At 45.3% G+C, this 14714-nt stretch overlaps 1 protein-coding gene across 1 annotated transcript in view; it reads right to left on the bottom strand.

Moving 5' to 3' along the window:
- The window catches only part of UBL3 (ubiquitin like 3), a 46928-nt gene extending 44751 nt beyond the window's left edge, over positions 1–2177 (bottom strand). The window contains exon 1 of the mRNA XM_068984339.1: positions 1621–2177. Within this exon, the coding sequence (XP_068840440.1) occupies positions 1621–1662 (42 nt within the window). The 5' untranslated portion in view covers positions 1663–2177. The remainder of the gene's footprint in view (positions 1–1620) is intronic.
- Positions 2178–14714: the final 12537 nt, after the last annotated feature.

Genomic DNA, 14714 nt, shown 5'->3' with positions numbered 1-14714 from the left:
TCCAAACCTCCTCTCTAACTTGGAAACGGTATTCTCCAAATCACCCCGATTTGTGAGTGAAGCTACGCACATTCAGCTCTTTCTCGTCACTGGGCCTAAATAAAGAAAGTTGTTGCACTGTTTTAATCTCACAGATCTATTGCACGACAATTTCTCTGATCATATCGCACACTGTGCATGACGATAGAAGATGGAGGTTTCAGCCAGAGAGCAAGTCTTTGCTGGAGGGTATGAGCCCACAGAGTACCATCGGGGAAAGCGTTTTCCTGCTCCGTCCAGAGACCTAGCTAGGCAACTTCACCAACAGGGTGAAGGGAATCCAGTCTGGTTAGCCTTAAGCTGGCAGGAGACTATGCTCCGGTGTGCACCCCAGGAGGGAAAGGAAAACTAAAAGGACAATGCTCGCGTTTTAAGACTCAGGAAGGAGTATTGGGTTGCTCTGTGGCCACCCAAGAGACAGAACATTGTGGTTCCTTTGCATTTAAACAGCGCACTGAAAGGGAAATCAAACACAAGCAAAATGTCTTTAAACCAAGGTCAAAATATGCCATTTAGAGCCATTTAATTTAATTTTATAGCCCGTAAATGGGGTTCACTCTAACTGAAACATCTGACATTTTAAAATTTAATCCTCAGCAAAGTTCAATTTTGTTTTTTCACTGAAATATACAAACGCTCAAATGTTAACTTCGTATATATGAGCATAACTATGTTAACTTCAATTCTTTCATAAAGGAGATTATTCCCCTTCCTGTTAATTGCATTACGTTTGTCCCCAGGACAGCAAAGAGTAATTTCACCTCACACAAACCCACCTTCCCAGCGCTGTAAGTCTACACAGACCTGTTAGTCAACAGTCTCATAAGCTTAACCTTCTTCACGAACAAAAAGAAAAGCGTCAATAAACAAGAGTACTTTGGTTTCCAGTTCTTAACATTCCAGGATCAAGGTTCGATCAATAATGTGCTTCATTTGCCTTTAAAAGTCCAGTGATGTCATACTACTAATTATTTGGTACTAAAAGTCCTGGAATATTCATTAAAAGTACCAAAATACAGTCAGTCAGGATTTGTGAACATTCCAAAACGTCTATTTCTGTCGCCGTACTTGTTCTCCCAAACGTTTCGAAAAGCTCACAGCAAATCCTGGCCGAGAGATAAGACGTCCCCACTTCTTGGAAAGAGCCGGCTTGCACCTACTGCATTCACGACCAGCGTCACAGGGCAAGATTCCCGATTTCCTGCCCACCTCTGTATCTAGCAGGGACACCCGGCCTCAGCCCTGCCGTTTTCAGAAGCTTTCAGACACAAGTGTTCAGAGGCTTCTAGCAAAGCGGAAGAGATTTTTCTCCACTTCAAGGCACCTTGCTACATGTTCCCAACTTCTCCATTGTCTTTAACCATTTAGAAAACGCAACCAAGTGAGAAGATCCGTATTCAAAGCAGCGCTTTCAACGAGAGCGACACCAGACCCTCCAACTTCTTCCACAATCTCCCGGGACCGTGGTTTCCCCACCCCCACCCCGCAAACCTTCACCCTACGCCTGCATCCTTTCTGATTAAGAGATTGGAAACCACAATTAAATCAAAGGCTGTCGTTAACTCTTAATCCTTCACTTACCATATCCGCCGGGACATTACTGGACATCTTGCCGTTTGACATATACCCAGATGTTTACGCAAAGAAAAAAAAAATTTTTTTTAAGACAACAAATTAAAGAGTCTTCTGTTCGTCTTCGAGCTAACAAATCAATCTTCAAGATCTTGACTGGTTCGAGATATGCTCTCCAAAAAAAATTTTTTAAATAAAATAATAAGTTCTTTCCGATCCGAAGTGCCGGCCTGGCCGGGCGCAGAGGAACAATCGCCGGCAGAGCTGTGGCCGGAGCGGAGCAACTCCCGGGTCGCCGAAGTCAGCAGCAGCGGCAGCAGCAGCCCCAGGACCGGCCGCGCCAGGTGGACCGAGCCGAGTGACACACGGACATGGAGCGGGGTGGGAGGGGGTTAAATCGCCTTCCTCCTTTCCCAGCCCCGCCGTGATTCACACTCGCTCCCGAGTCGAGTCCTCATGAAGCGGGAGGAGGATGCCTAGGCGCCGCGGCACACAGAGAACTTCTGTGGCTACACATGGACGCGTCCCCGGCGGCCGGAGCGGGCAAACGGCTCTCAACTCGCGCGGCCGGGGCCGCGGAAACCCGCGCTCAAGGGCATTTAACTCGTTGGCAGCCGAAGCGCTAGCCCGGGTCAGAGAGCCCGGGGCGGGGAGCTGGGGCAAGGGGGTGGAGCGCGGGGCGCTCGGCCCGCCAGGAGCGAGACCCCCACGGCCCGTCGGGGCTCAGGCCGCGGGCGCCTCCGGGCAGCCGCGGGGCTCGGGGCGCATCGTCTCCGGCTTCCCAGCGCTCCTCTCCCGCCTCCTCCGCCTGCGCCTCCCCCCCACCGTCTCCGCCTTCCGCTCCCCTCCCCGGCCTCGCGAGCTCCCCGCGACGCCGACTTCGGCCGGACCCCGGAAGAGGCCGGGTCCTTCCTCCCCTCAGCCCGGGAACCGTTTCCTTAGAGCTCCGTCTCTCTGCCTCCTCCTCCTCCACTTTTCAGTCCCCGACGCCGCAGCCGCCTCCTGTCATCACCCCTCAAGCCAACATGGCGGCCGCGGCAGCAGCTGCCGGAGCGCGAGCCCGGGACCCGCGGAGAGCACGGCCCCCCTCCCCCCGCCTTCCTCGCAACCACCGCCTCCGCCTTCCTTCACCCCCCCACCCCCCTTTCCGCGAACACCGAGTGCGTCACTACAGAGACCACCCTGGAGCATCACGGGAAATGTAGTCTACGCGGTGGGGTGGGGGTGGGGAGCGGGACACCAAAAGCGTTCTAGTCGGACTCCGAGGCCACGCCCCTCTTAGCAACAGTTGCTAGGAGAGGAAAGCTCGCTTTAGCCGTGCGACTGCCCAGGAGTTTAGGGAGATACCTGCTGCCAGGAGGGCTGTGATCCTGCGAATTATTGGGGGAGGGGTGGGTAGTTGGGAAATGATTCTGCACAGAGAAATTCCCTCATGCACAATATACTCGCAGACTAAAACATGGTTTACCTCCAAGCAGAATCATTCATTTTAATGACAGCGCGCTCTCCACATCCTGCAATCTCAAAGCATTTCGTATAGTGATTTCATCTAGGTCTCTCCTCAACAATACATTTGGAGGATCAGAAGCAATCATTGATTTCCAATAAGGTCATAGAAGTTCAGCAAGAGCAAGGATATCGTTAAGCAGGGAGAATGTATGAACATATGTTTCTTGACGACCCAGGGCCATAAAACTATAATGTAGTTAATTGAAATTACCCAAAACTGCATTCAAGACAATAGTGTATGAACCAAAAACTGTGTTAGATACAATCGTGTACGATGCAAACTCTCTGTCAAGAAACTGCTACCTACGCTAAACCACATGGGGTGACACGGGTTTACCAGGCTAGCCCTGAAATCCCCCTTACCTCAAAATGTGACTGAAAACTTAAACACATGCAGTGATTAGCAAGCAACAGAAAATAATACCATCGGTGAGAGACTTAGATGAAGAATATGTCTACCCCAGATTTAGGAACAAAATGCGGAGACTGCAAACGTCTATCTGACTCATATCTCAGTGCTCCGAGTGTTTTAGGAAAGGCCATCTCAATAAGATACCTGTATAAAAATGCCAACAGACTTAAGAGTCTGAAAGCCACCTCTCCAACCTCCAGCTCTGTGACCTCATCTGTGAAACAGTCTTGCCTACCTTCCAGGGGTCAAGTAGGGGCAGTTGTGAGGATGAGTCCATGCATGGGAAATAAATCACTTTGTAAATAATATGCATCGTTTGATGTGAAACGTTACTACTTATTCATTCAGTAAACCCTCCTGGCCCTTGGCGAGGTACCGGAAGTTTAAAAGATGACTAATCCAGGCAGTGTCCTCCATTGGCTGGGAGCCTGTCTCATTCCCGCAGCAATCTCTCCAGTCAGGTGTGTCTATCATGATGGAAACTCTCAGGAAGTTTAGAGTACCTACCTCGCAGATAGCCTGGCTGGAGAAATTCCAAACACTCCCAGGGGTGTTCATCATCCTGGGGTGAGTTAGAGTGGTAACCAGGGGGGAGGAGGGTAGGTCAAATTCCCAGAAAGACCAAAGGACAGAAGACAAAAGAGACCCAAACCTCGCCTGGAGTAGGTTTCAGGACTTGATCTAGGTATGTCTAAGTCTGTAGCTGCGTGAGTCTCTCTGGCCTCATTCCCCATGTGTAGCAACCTCAGCGCCCTCTCCACCAGCCCTCCAGGAAATCAGGACTGCTGAAGATACTTCAAGGAGCTCACCAAGTTCGTCCTCCACCCCACTCCAAATCCCAACTTTTGTCCAGCTGCTGCCCTGCCCAAGGCTCTGCTGAGTCTGAAAGTAATTGAAAGACAAGAAAGAGAAGAAGGCAGGATGTACAGAAGCCTCAACCCACTTCCTCTGCTCTTTCCCAATAATCATGCAATGACAAGAGAGGTAATGACCTCCACCATCAGCCGGAAACCTTGGCATCTCTGACACATGGTGCTCTGTTTGCTGCCACAGCAAAACACAACATCTTTCAAAAGTAAAGTCCTCGCACCTGGCTGTTTCTAATCATTCTTCTAAGAGAGGCTGCGACATTATTCTCCATAACCTTCATTATAGCTCTTCCCTAATAGTGTTAAGGCATAAGGAAGCATGACCGGACACCACTGCAGACTTTTGCACTCTCCTGTCTTTACGCTGGACTTCCCGATTCAGGTGGGTAAGATGAGAGGCTGGAGAAACAGTCCCTGTGTCCACAGTGAAAAAGAATAGCAATTTATTTGATACCTTCAATCCACTGTCAGCAACAGTCTAAAGGAAGTGAATGACACAGCATTTTTGTATTGGGAAAAGCAACTCCACGGGAAATCAGAAGCCTTGCCTCTGCCAATGAATTTGCTGTGTGACCTTTGCCAAGATGCTTTGCTTCTCGGAGCCTCAATTTCTTCATCTGCAGAGACTGGACTAAAAGTCTCTAAGCTGCTTCTAAGAGTCTGTGAAGTCAAGTTCCAGAAGAATAACACATGACACCCATGATCTGTTAGGAATATCTCTCCCAATGACTGCTCACATGTATAAGGGTTTGTTTGTTTTTTGTTTTTTTTTTGTCAGAGGTGGGGTGGGGTGGAGCCGGGTGTGATAGAAATATTCTAAGATTAGATTATGGCAATGGCTGCATAACTCTAAAGTAGATACACTATAAACCATTGAAATTCACACTTTATGTGGATGAATTTATTTTTTATGTTTAGAATTATAGTTAAATATACATAATATAAAATTTACCATCTTAACCTTTTTGGGGCACACAATTCGGTATTAACATTCACTTTGTTGTACTACCCTCACTACTATCCGTCCACAGAACTTTCATCTTGTGAGACTGAAACTCCAAATCAATGAACAAACTCCCATTCCCCTTCCCTCCAGTCATTGGCAACCACCAGCCCCTTTGCCACCTCCATCCAATGTTACCCAAGGCTGACCTGGTCTTCTTTGGTTCCAGTGTAAGAGTCAGTTCGAGGTTTTACTTTGTAGAAGTATACTACGTTTCTTTCTCATGAGAAAACCTATATGAAGCCCCCTAACACCAATGTGAAAACTATCATAGAAGTGTCCTCAATAAATGTTAATTTCCTACCATAATAAAAGATCAAGGACTTTTTCTCTGAAACAGGAGATAATTTGATAGTTACTGGTTTAGTAATAGACTTTCCCTTTCAGTCATATATATACAAAATTGGCTACGCCAGGTCTTAGTGGCAGCACGAAGGATCTGGTTCCCTGACCGGGATCAAACCCAGGTCCTCTGCATTGAGAGCACCGAGTCTTAGCCACTGGACCAAGAGGGAAGTCCCCCCACCTTTAGTCTTTACTCTTTCCAGAACAGAATGAATGTACTATGTGTGTTTGTTGATTTAAGAATTGTGCTGTGAATGCATTTTTTGGGATGTGAAAAAAAGAAATTGTCTAAGGCAAGGGAACAGGCAGACATGTGGTGGGCCCTTTTTTGCTCCTGAGGAGCCCCTTACACATGAGTCACAATTATGTCTAGCCCTTTAACCTTACACTCCCCTAACCAGACATTCTCAACCCTGTTCCTATAAAAATCATTAGGAGCCATTTAAAAAGATGGATGCCCCACCCCTACCCCAGCACAAGTTAAGTCAGACTCTCCTGAACCAGACATGACACCACTATCTTTCAAAGCTCACGCAAGTAATTCACTTGTGCAGCCACAATTGAGAAACACTGTAAGTCAAATTCCTTCAAGTTCAGCTTCTTTCCTATGTGATCCAGCAATACCATTCCTGGGCACATACCCTGAGAAAACCATAATTCTGAACGATACATGCACCCCAATGTTCATAGCAACAATATTCACAATAGCCAGGACATCAAAGCAACCTAAGTGTCCATCAGCAGAGGAATGGATAAAGAAGATGGGGCATATATATACAGTGGGACAATAAAAAGGAATGAAATTGTGCCATTTTCAGAGACATGGATGGACCTCGAGACTGTCATATGGGTGAGGTAAGTCAGAAAGAGAAAAACACATATTGTATATTGACACACATATGTGGAATCTAGAAAATGGTACAGATGGACCTCTTTGCAAAGCAGAAATATAGACTCAAGCGTAGAGAACAAATGCATGGACATAAGAGGGGAAAAAGAGGAGTGGGATGGATTGGGAGATTGAGATTGACATATTAATATAGACACTGCTATGTGTAAAATAGATAACTAATGAGAACCTACTGCATAGCACAGGGAACTCGACTCAGTGCTCTATGGTGACCTAAACGAGAAGGAAATTCAAAAAGGAGGAGATATATGTATAGCTGGTTCACTTTGCTGTACAGCAGAAACAAACACAACATTGTAAAACAGCTATACTCCAATGAGATCTTCCCAACCCAGGGATCAAACCCGGGTCTCCCACATTGCATGTGGATTCTTAACCGTCTGAGCCACCAGAGAAGCCTTACTCCAATAAAAATTCATTCAAAAGTAAGATCAGTTTCCTTCCTCTTTGTCAGTCTTGCCTTGATAATGAGTGATAACCTCTGCAGGTACTGTGATGTGCAAAGGTGGCCACAGTCATAAAGATTAAAGAAGTAATCATCATTGCCCTGCTCTCCCCTCCCCCACCCCACTGTGCTCATTCAGCCACCCAGATGTTGACCTCCCCTCTGATACAACCCGAGTCTCTTTATCTCAAGACATTTTCCTCTTTGCTCAGAGTCCAATAAGAGAGAGAGGTGGGGAAGGTGAAATTTAAAATACCATGTGATGAGTTGATAAATGCCGCCATGGGAACTGGCACCGGGCACTGGGAAAGCACACAGGAAATAAGGCAAATTTAGCTTTGAGGTGTCTGGAACTGAACTGGGTGAAGGGTGGTTGAGCAGGTGGGGTGATCAGGAAGAGCACACACACGTACGTACATACACACACACATACACACACTCCAACCAGATAGAAAACCCCTCACATTTAGAAACTTTGGATCCGTCCCAGACTATGTATGCTAATTTACTGTTCAGTCACTCAGTCGTGTCCAGCTCTTTGCAACCCCCTGTCCTTCACTGTCTCCTGGAGTTTGCTCAGACTCATGTCCATTGAGTCAGTGATGCCATCTAAACATTTCATCCTCTGTCGTCCCCTTCTCCTCCTGCCCTCAGTCTTTCCCAGCATCAGGGTCTTTACCAATGAGTTGGCTCTTCGCAACAGGTGGCCCGGGGATTGAAGCTTCAGCTTCAGCATCCCTGAGTGAATTCTCAGTGCGCGTTCAGTCGTTTCAGTCATGTCCAACTCTTTGAGACGCTGTGGATTGTACCCTTCTAGGCTCTTCTGTCCATAGGGGGGTTGCCATGCCCTCCTTCCAGGGATCTTCCCAATCCACGGATCAAACCTGAGTCTCCTGCAGCTCCTGCATTGCAAGTAGAGTCTTCCCCACTGAGTCACTGGGGAAGCCCTTCAACATCAGTCCTTTAAATAAATATTCAGGGTTGACTTCCTTTAGGATTGACTGCTGTGATCTCCTTGCTGTCCTTTGGTTGAAAAAGAATCCTGTTCCTTGTGGTTTTTCATTTTGCATTGAGATGATTTCTATCTGGTCGAACCTTTCCCTGTGTGTAAGAAGTAAACATTTCTGAAGGCTGGACACTGAGCAAGCAGAAACAGGGCAGCAAGCACAGTAAGGTCCAGGGCCAGGGTGGAGTAAGCCCCAGAATCTTCCCTGTTGCACAGCTGGGAGGGGTCCCCTGTAGTTGGAGGATGCATCTTCCCCTGGCTGGGCATGGGTCACACGACCCTGGAGTTCCAAGGGTCTTTTATTTTGTTGCACTGCCTGGCATGTGGGATCTTAGTTCCCCAACCAGGGATCAAACCTGCACCCCCTGCGCTGGAAGCGCAGATTCTTAACCACTAGACCCCCAGGGAGTCCCTTAAGGGTCATTGTAGTACAGCTATCAATCAGGTAACAGTCAGAAATTATTTCTTTCAGTTCAGTTCAGTTCAGTCACTCAGTCATGTCCAACTCTTTGTGACCCCATAGTCTGCACCACGCCAGGCCTCCCTGTCCATCACCAACTACCGGAGTTTACTCAAACTCATGTCCATTGAGTCAGTGATGCCATCCAACCATCTCATCCTCTGTCGTCCCCTTCTCCTCCTGCCTTCAATCTTTCCCAGCATCGGGGTCTTTTCAAATGAGTCAGTTCTTCGCATCAGGTGGCCAAAGGATTGGAGTTTTAGCTTCAGCATCCAATGAAAATTCAGTCCTTCCAATGAAAATTCAGGACTGATTTCCTTTAGGATGGACTGGTCCATGGAGTCCAAGGAACCAGTCCATGGACTGGTTCCTTGCAGTCCAAGGAACTCTCAAGAGGCTTCTCCAACACCATAGTTCAAAAGCATCAATTCTTTGGCACTCAGCTTTCTTTATAGTCCAACTCTCACATCCGTACGCGACCACTGGAAAAACCATAGCTTTGACTAGATGGACCTTTGTTGGCAAAGTAATGTCTCTGCTTTTTAATACGCTGTCTAGGTTGGTCATAACTTTTCTTCCAAGGAGTAAGTGTCTTTTAATTTCATGGCTGCAATCACCATCTGCAGTGATTTTGGAGCCCCCCTCCCCCCAAAAAATTATTTCCTTATTTGCACATAATTTACATACCTAATACAGTCCCTGGGCCACCACATCACGAGTGAAGGAGGTGACACCCAGTTTTGCTACAGATAGGCAGCTTTGTTATTTCTCTTTTGGGCTGTAGTCACCTTTCCTTCCAACTATCCGTAACCTCCTTCAGGGTTTGAGCTGGGCTTTATTCATCTCTGTAGCCCCAGTGCTTAACATATTGTAGGAATAGCACCCAATATCTTGTCAGTAATCACACGGAAGGGATGAACCTCTACATTCTCTTCCCAATTCCATGATTTTGCAAAGTCAGGGATTATCTTTTGATGTTCTATTCAGACCTAGGAGTGTGCCTCATGAAGGCAGAAATGATATTCAGGCTTCTTTCATTTGCTTTCCCATGACTAAGAGAATATGCCAATGGAAAGACAATTTTTGTGTGCAGGCTGGAATTCACTTTGAAAAAGTGAGTTCTTTTTTTTAATGGTAACAAGTTTTTAACAAGTTTTTTTGCGAACATACAGCCATGGGAGTTGGGCAGACTGTATGCGTGGTCCACCAGATAAGTAGTACCGAATGACTTCTTGCTGATGTCTTGCAGCACCTTTCCTCCCAACCTAACCCCACTTTTGCCCACACCATTGCAGGGTTTTGCCTGCACTGTTGAATATCTAAAGTTGAATCTAGAAGGAACCTTAGCAATGTCATCATCTCCAATTCTTTCAACAAATGAGGAAATAGAAACTCTTAAGAGGTACTTTCCAATGAACATAAGAATGAGTTTCCTCTGAGATGTTCCAAGAAACCAAAAGGCAGAACGGTTCCTAGCGGCATTATGTAATTGTTGAATTATTACATGATTCTGTGTTAAGTCATGACAAATATACCAAACGAATATAAAATGTATCATCAGATTGATTTCCTAAAACACAGTCATTATGCATGGTTTTCATTGCCATGCAAATTAGTCCACCATCATAGGATTATTCAATGAAAAGGCATTTTTTTAACGCCAAAAGTAATAAAACGCTATTCAATAAAAAAAAAAGAAAAAAAATCCTGTATAAGATTATGCTTCCATCAATGTAGGCAAGAGAATTCTCTTGAATACTAATCTGGTGGCATGAACTGGAAATTATATTTCTTTTATACCCTAATAACCTCTGCAATAGTCACTGGACTTTTGTCTGTTTTTATCTTTTTTAATTCAAGGATAGTTTATTTACACTGTTATGTTAGTTTCAGATAGTCACTGTTTTTGAGACTAGTTTTTTGACTGATTGACCCATAAGTCCATGTTGTTCAAACTGTGTTTTTTTTCTTTACCAATGGAAACAGTGACATTGTCTATCAATAAATGTATTGCACATTATATTAATATCTAAGGCAGCAGAATGACAAATCCAGGAAAGATTTCTCCAAAGCCTTGTGTATGCTTGTGAAGGCTTCCAGCGTATCACATTGACAGGGAGATCACTAGTCGGAAGGGCTGGGGCCAGAGAGTGGCCTCTGTCATCATCACTGATTCAGCTCTTGAGTCAGGCCTTGTTGGGCAACCACCCACGTGGCTGCATTTCATGACCGTGTTGCATGGAATAATCAGCATGCGCCTCCTCCAGCATGCCAATCAGAGACTTCACACAGGAGCCGGGACCTAACCATCTCTCAAGGGCAGCAGTGATAAAGGAATTGCCCTGTTTAAATGGCATCTCCTTCAGCAAGTCTGGAGGCTTCATGCCACATCACCTTCTCATCTTTCTGGGGAATTCAGATGTCATAAATTTATCACAGTGGCAACCTTTGCTATAAGGCCACAGACCAAAGTGTTAGTTGTTCACGGCATCTGACTCTCTGCGGCCCCGTGGACTGTAGCCCACCAGCCTCTTGGCCCTTGGGATTCTCCAGGCAGGAATACTGGAGTGAGTAGCCAATTCTCTTTTCCAGGAGATCTTCCCAACCCAGGGATCAAACCTGGGACTCCTGCATGGCAGGCAGATTCTTTACTGTCTTACCTACCAGATAAAAGAGAAGACCTAAAGTGAACTTAAATCAACAGATTCCAGTGAAAGAGGGAGGGGAAAGTAACATATTGGTTTTGAGTGTGGACCCTGTATTTAAATCCTGGCTCTGCCACTTACTACATATGTAAATGTGCGTGAGTTACTCAATCTTCTCATCTAAAAAACAAAAATTTGAAAGTAGAAAAATACATACAAAATACAAAAATTTAAAAGAGAACTCTTTCTAGCACATAATAAGCTGTCAATAATAAGCAGCGATGACAATTATCATAATAAAATGAGATACACTGGGAGAGACTTCAAGTGTTTGTCTCACTCTTTTTCTGCTTTGCTAGGATTTTCATATGTGATAGTAACTTGACTAAACCAGCTTCTTTTAGGGCCCGAGTTTTCAACTATTTGTTCTTGTTCAGTTGGGATCCAGCCACACTGTCTGCCTCTTGTTATAGAGACCAGTAGAACCACAGTGATGAAAAGCCTGGCCTTGTGGAGACATGGGTTCGATCCCTGGGTCAGGAAGATCCTCTGGAGAAGGAAATGGCAATCCACTCTAGTATTCTTGCCTGGGAAATCTCACGGACAGAGGAGCCTGGGGGGCTACGGTCCATGGGGTCGCAAAGAGTCGGACACGACTAAGTGGCTAAACAACAACTATATGTGTGTGTGTGTATGTGTGTATGTGTGTGTGTATAACTGAATCACTTTGCGTATACCTAAGCTAATACAACATTGCAAATTAACTATACTTCAGTTTTAAAAATGATTTAAGGGACTTCTCTGGCAGTCCAGTAGTTGGGGCTCTTCACTTCCACAGCAAGAGGACTGGTGTGATCCCTGTCAGGGAACTAAGATCCTGAATGCTGCATGGTACAGCCAAAAATAGCTAAATAAAACAGGTTTAAAGAGAGAGAAGGAAAAGACAAGAGGATACTAGAAAGAAAAGGGGGGGCAGCAGAAGGCAAGCTCTCCCAGGTGAGCTCAGGCACCATTTGGGTTTTCACATACTTTATTCTGTGTAATCTTTACAACAGCCCTGGGAGGTCATGTCGTTTTGCCCATTTTACAAATGAAGGAGAGACTCAGGAGTAAGACAACTTTCTCAGGGTCACTGGGATTCTGACTCAGATCTGTTTAATTCTGAGGATTCAGCAGAAGGGCAGGAACAATTAGAAAAAGCACCCTGCGGCAGTTTGCATTAACTCATGAAGGCAGAGTTGAGTTAAAATCTTAGAAAAGCAGGAGCCTCACTCTCCTTGGCAGATGCAGACATGCTTCCCTTCCACAAACTGCAAAAACAGACAAGTAGCTTTAGGAATCCAGAAATAAGTTGTTGGCTTCATAAAATACTGGCCTTTGAGTTTAGTTTCTTCTAAGGATATAATAGCAGAGGATCCTGGCAGGCTAAGGTCCATGGGGTGGCAAATAGTTGGACACGACTGAGCGACAAGGATATAATTTACCCATTAAATCCACTCTTGGGATTCTCGTATTCCTGGAAGGGTGTTCCTTCTTTCTGTACAAATATGATTCCAGGTAGCTCTGCATCATGACATAGTCAAAGAAATTGAAATGAAACTTTGCCAGTTATTTAATAACAAATCACACGACTAACATTTATTAGCACAAAGAGATGGCAAGCTTCGGTGAATCTCCTGACACCATAAAATACTTGCAGGCCTGAACGGATCTTCTGCCTTTTCATTCTTTTCTTGCAATCACCATCCCTTTAGGACAGAAGCAAAGGCCCAAAGCTCATTTTTTTAAAGTGTTCTAAAGAAGCGCTTGTCAAATTTCAAATTCAAATTCCTTCCAGGCTGTACATTGAACGAAGTGAAGGATGAGTCTGTTGAAGCTTGAGGGTGCTTTCCGCTACTCCCGGTGGTTCTTTGGGGCTGAATGTCTGGTCATTAAATTAAAAGGCCAGCTTACTCCGAATAAGATTATTTGAAATATGCTAAATAATAGTTATAAAATTACAAAAGTTACAAAAGTTGGGGAGTTTTGTTGGCATTGGAGGTGCCTTCTCGCCCCCCCCCCCCCAAATTTAAACTCCAGTTATATCTTGACGACTTAGTAAAGAATCTGCCTGCAATGTAGGAGACCCAGGTTTGATCCTTGGGTTGGGAAGATCCTCTGGTGAAAGGAAATGGCAACCCACTCCAATACTCTTACCTGGGAAATCCCATGGACAGAGGAGCCTGGTGGACTACAGTACATGGTTTCACAAAGAGTCAGACAGAACTGAGCGACTAACACTTTCACTTTCATTTTACAGGTGGCTCAGACGATAAAATCTTCCCTGGTGGCTGAGATGGTAAAGCGCATGCCTGCAGTGCGGGAGACCTGCGTTCGATTACTGGGTCGGGAAGATTCCTTCTCCTCTGGAGAAGGAAATGGCAATCCACTCCAGCACTCTTGCCTGGAAAATCCCATGGATGGAGGAGTCTGAAATACTACAGACCATAGGGTCGCAGAGTCTGACACAACTGAGCGGCTTCATTTTCCTTTCACTTTTAGACGATGAAGAATCCACCTGCAATGCAGGAGACCTGGGGTTCCGTCCCTGCGTGGGGAAGATCCCCTGGAGGAGGAAATGGCAACCCACTCCAGTATTCTTGCCTGGGGAATCCCATTGACAGAGGGGCCTGGCGGGCTACAGTCCATGGGGTTGCAAAGAGTTAGACACGACGGAGAGACTAACACACATGTTCTTTACATGGGTACGTGCTATTTGATTTTAGTTTCTATGTTAAGTCAAACGTGTGAAGTCTCAAATTCACAAATAAATTGTAGTGACAATAATTCTTATGAGGCTCAGTATGAAATTAGGAGTCTTGATTATAAACCATTGGTACCTGCATTGTCAGTGGTGTGCTCTGGTTCTCAGCACAGCTGCCTGCTGGTCCCCATGTTTTACTGGGTTGTGATGCCTTTGAGTTGGTGCCCTATTTGCCCTTTACTTACTGCGATTGGGTGTGTTTATTTTCATTCTTGTAAAAATTTCTGCTGACTGCAAGATATGCAAAGCTTTCACATCAAGGATAAGAACCTACCATTTTTGGAATCAGTCATGTTTTATAGGATGGTTCATTATGGATTCTTTAACTCAAGTGGATGGTCTTTTTCAGCCTTTGTTTTTCGCTCAAATAACCTAACTGGCTGTGGGTCTGGAATTCACTCTATCACCTGGATAAGTAAAGGGATATATAGTCCTGGCTGGAGGATTGGCACTTGTAGGTTTTGATCAGCTGATGTATTCTAATTCTAGTCTGATTGTAGAATCAGAGGAAAACTTAGAGAGGCACAGCCTGTAAGGGTTAATCCATGAGGTTTCCAGCTTGAGTTCCTTCATGTCAGGGATCTGAAAAGATGGTGATGGGGAAGGGAGGAGGGAGGAATCCTTGAAATACTTTCAACTCTTTAAAATAGTTAATAGAAATTCTATATTTAAAACTGATAAGGCTGCTTGGGAGAA

The sequence above is a fragment of the Capricornis sumatraensis genome, chromosome 12 (assembly GCF_032405125.1).
Source record: "Capricornis sumatraensis isolate serow.1 chromosome 12, serow.2, whole genome shotgun sequence".
Lineage (NCBI taxonomy): Eukaryota > Metazoa > Chordata > Mammalia > Artiodactyla > Bovidae > Capricornis > Capricornis sumatraensis.
The sequence above is the reverse complement of the archived record's forward strand: the minus strand, read 5'-3'. Positions and strand labels throughout refer to the sequence as shown.